This window comes from Fukomys damarensis, unplaced genomic scaffold (genome assembly GCF_012274545.1).
Source record: "Fukomys damarensis isolate Sample0158 unplaced genomic scaffold, DMR_v1.0_HiC HiC_scaffold_1, whole genome shotgun sequence".
Lineage (NCBI taxonomy): Eukaryota > Metazoa > Chordata > Mammalia > Rodentia > Bathyergidae > Fukomys > Fukomys damarensis.
In genome coordinates, this window is record NW_022900913.1 from 53675008 (window position 1) to 53679269 (window position 4262).

Consider the following 4262-nt stretch of genomic DNA (forward strand, 5'->3'; position numbering starts at 1 on the left):
AAAAAAAAAAAAAAAAATTTGTTGAGCTGTAAAGCGTCTCCAGGAAGCAAGAATGGGCTAAGGCTGAGGATTTAGCTCAGTGGCACTGTACCTGCCTTGTAAGTGCAGGGTCCTGAGTTCAATCCCTGGTAATACAAATGGCCAGTAAATATATTAAAAAATGTCCAGCATTGCTGGCTGTTAAAGAAATTAAAATACTGAAATTTCGTCTTATTCCAGATAGAATGGCCATCATCAAGAAGTCAAATAAAAACAAATGCTAGCAAGGCTGTTGGGGGATAAGGAACCCTTCTATATTGTTTGGAATGAAAACTGATGCGACCACTATGGATATTCCTCAACAAACTAAAAATACAAATTCTATTTCACCCAGCTAGTACCTTGTAGATAACTTCCTGAATGGTTAAAACACATCGTATTCCAGTGATCCATGGATACCCATGTTAATAGCCACACAATTTGTAATAGCTAAATATTGGAAGTGGTCTACATGCCCATCAATAGATGAATGCATAAAGAAAATGTATTTATAAACAGTGGAGTACTACTGTGCCTTCAAGGATAAACTGGAGTCATTTATAAGAAAATGAATGAGCCTTGAAATCATATTAAGTGAAACAAATCAGATGCGTACACTTAAATACCACATGGTTTCTCTTACATGAGAAACCCAGGGTGTGGGCCAGTAGTGCAATGGATAATGCATCTGACTATGGACCAGAAGAAAAAAGGAAAATATAGAACCCCAAAGCATAAATAAACTAAATAGTAAAATAAAGATAATAGGAACCAGGGAGATAGATCTTTGGTAAATGGAAAGAGGAGCAAAAGGGAAGGAGAGGGAGGGGGAAGGAGAAGCTAAGATGATTTGATGTTTTGTACATACACCAGTACCCCATGAGGGATTGTGATCATTACGTGCTATAAAAATGTACTAATAAAAGTTTTTTAATGTTTACATTTTAAAAAGTAAGATTTTCGGTTGCCTGCCTTGCAAGTGCAAGGTTCTGAGTTCAATCCCCAGTACCAGGAAAAAAATAAAATAAAATTTTCTGAAAATAAATACATAAACAAGAAACATGGGGCTTTGCATCTTCTAAGCCTTAGACCTGCTTTTTGGTGGCAGTGATTGGGTTAGGAGTGAGCAGATGCCTGAGAGCCATGTCCAGTGATGGACAAAATCATGAGCTAGAACCCCTTCACTTCTTGGCTCAGTTCCTTTATGCTGCTTTGAGACTTCTCTATTTTCATTTCTTGATTTTATTCATATCCCATGAGTGACTGTTAATTTGGATGTAGTGAATTTATTGCTTTGTTAAATACACAATAGCTTCAACCAACTTCAAGAGCTGTCTTTATTCCTAAGATGGGCCTCTAAGTTCCCTACTGACCAAATGCACACTTCCGTCTGCAGCTGTAAAGTCAACTGGGTTGCTCTACTCTGGCCCTTTCATTCACTGATAGCAAAGATAAGCATTATATAGACCAAAGTTTGCAACAGTATTATATCTAACAATTTAACTTACTTATTTAACCAATTTAACTGGTTTTTATTAAGGATATTCTAATCAGCCATATCCTTGAGCTATGATTTTTATAGAATAATGATCAGAATTTTAATTAATCATGACCCTAATCACTGCTGTATTGTCTACCACAAAGATATTCTTCACCATTTTCAGGGTCTTAAAACTTTGAAAAGAGCTGAGAACTAAGTGTTTCTTTTACCTCTTTTGAAAATCAGAGTTAAATTGTGTCTTTCACTGTAAAAGTGCAAAATGATCCCTGTAATCTTTTCCCTCTAATCTAGGAGAGTACTGAGATACCCTTAAGAAGTCAAGACTGCAGGCTGGGTCTGGGGCTCAGTGAGCCCTTGCCTGGCATGTATGAGGCCAGTTGCACACACTGGGTTGAATCCCTAGTACCACACACACAAAAAAGGCCAACCTGGGCATGGTGGCCCATGTTTGTAAATACAAAGGGCTGGGGAGGTAGCTCAGTGCAAAGTCCCTGGGTTCAACCCCAGGGACTCGGAGTGAGGAGTAAAAGCTGTCCATGGAAACTGATGAGGTATTTTTAAAAAATCATAAATGGGCCAGGGATTTAGCTCACTGGTTCCACCACCTGCCTTACAAGCACAAGGTTCTGCATTTGATCCCCTGTACCCCTCACAAAAAATAATCATAAACATAAATATCCCTAACTGAAGCCTCCTGGAAGTAGAAATGGAGATAAGAGGGTATTACTGTTTTCTCATGAAGACAGAGCTACTGTACTTAACTAGTAAATGTTCAAGAAAAATTAGATAATATTAGTGAAGGGATTTTTGTTTAAATCTTGTTAAAATTTTAAAATTTATATTTTAAAAGGGTTTTTTTTTTGTTTTATTTTTAATTACAGAACCTCATTTTGGGGAGTAAAGTCAACTGGGCAGCGGATCCAGCCCTCAAGGAAACTGTTCTGCAGCTTGAAAAGGATCTTACCATGATCTAATAAGAATTCTGTTTTGGGCCAGGTGTGGTAGTGCACACCTATGATCGTAGCACTTTGGAGGCTGAAGCAGGAAGATCACTGCAAGTGCAAGGCCAGCAAAGAACTGTATTTTGCATTTTGGGGGTTTTTCTTTGATATATCGTTTAATTAGCAAGTTTCAAGTGAAATGAATTTCCAGTGTTTTTGAAACTGTCCTAATCCTATGATTTTTTTTTAGCTTGAGTTAACACTAGCATAGAATCATTCACTTTAAATAATAGTAAAGTGACTAAACACTCTAAAAGGGGGAAATCTTAGTTGTAGAAAAAAGACATCTAGTCCAACCTGTGATAAATACGGACATTTTATGGATATTCCTGAAAGCCCCAGCTTTTGTTTGTAATACTTGTGTGCATTTATGCATTCATCAATCAAAATACAGAGAAGTATCCAAAATGTTAAGTTGTGATGATCATATTAGGATTATGAGTGACTCTTCTGTTCTCTCTGTCTCCCTCTCTCTGTCTCCCTCATACACACATGATGAGGATTGTACCCAGAAAACACTGAGCTACAGCTGCATCCATGTCCTTTTTAGTTTTCTTGTGAGACACGTCTTGCTAAGTTGCCCAGACTGGCCTCAAATTTGCGTCCCTCCTGCCTCAGCCTCCGAATAGCTGGGATTATAGGCATGCACTACCACATCCAGCACAGCTCTATATTAATTTGGAGCTGTTGATCATTTTTATGGACAGTGTCATTTTTTTCAGTGAAAAGATGTACTCATTGAATAATAGCTCTTGAAATCTGTTCTTTATATTAGTAACAGTAATACAGAGATTTTCCTAAGCTAAAAGCACTTTTGCTTTTTTTTGAAATATTTATATTTTTGGGCCGGGGATTTAGCTCAGTGGTTCTACTGCGTGCCTCGCAAGCACAAAGACCTGAGTTTGATCCTCGGTGCCAAAAAAAAAATATTTATACTTTTGTTTGTTTTGACAAATCATAGTTTATGTATAGTTTTATTTTGTATAAACTTTATTTTATCCCTTTTCCCCAAGCCTATGTATATCACTTCCCCTCCCAGCCCCTTCCCTCCCCTCCCTTTGTACAAAAACTTTGTTTCCATTTTTTCCTTCTATTTTTTTTCTTATCCCTTCCTTCCTTTCACCTTCCCTCCTCCCTTGTTCCTCTTCCCATTTGAATACTTTCTTCCAGTTTCCCAACATCCATTATACATTTCAGTCCTTATTTCCACTTTTGGTTTCTCACACCAGAGAAACAATGCGGTATTTAAACATATGTGTCCAATTTATTTTACTTAAGAGTGTGGTCTCAAGGTCCATCCATTTAGCTATAAATGTCTGAAGCTCATCCTTCCTTATGGTAGAGTAGTACTCCACTGTATAAAAAAACCCACATCTTTTTTATTTGCTCATCAGTTGAGGGCATTTGGGCTGTTTCCAAGATTTAGCTATTACGAACTGTGCTGCTATAAACATTGAGTGTGCATATATTGCTGTGGTATGATGCTTTTAATTCTTTCTGGAAGATAACAAGAAGAGGTATGGCTGAGTCAAGTGGAACCTCAAGTTTTAGTTCTTTGAGAAATCTCACAAAGGTTATTTTGGAGTGGATATATTTTCTGAGGCCAGAAAATCCAATTAGAAAATGGGGAAAGGTATGAAAAGCCAAGAAATAAGCACATGAAGTAATATGACACCATAAGACAAGCCCATGGGAAAATACTCGGTCCAGAACCCAGGGAGAGGTGACAAGGTGCCATGGGG

At 37.6% G+C, this 4262-nt stretch overlaps 1 protein-coding gene across 1 annotated transcript in view; it reads left to right on the forward strand.

The window, feature by feature from the left end:
* Cenph (centromere protein H) overlaps positions 1-3098 on the forward strand; it is a 24711-nt gene extending 21613 nt beyond the window's left edge. Inside the window, exon 9 of the mRNA XM_010637294.1 lies at positions 2401-3098. Within this exon, the coding sequence (XP_010635596.1) occupies positions 2401-2493 (93 nt within the window). The 3' untranslated portion in view covers positions 2494-3098. The remainder of the gene's footprint in view (positions 1-2400) is intronic.
* Positions 3099-4262: the final 1164 nt, after the last annotated feature.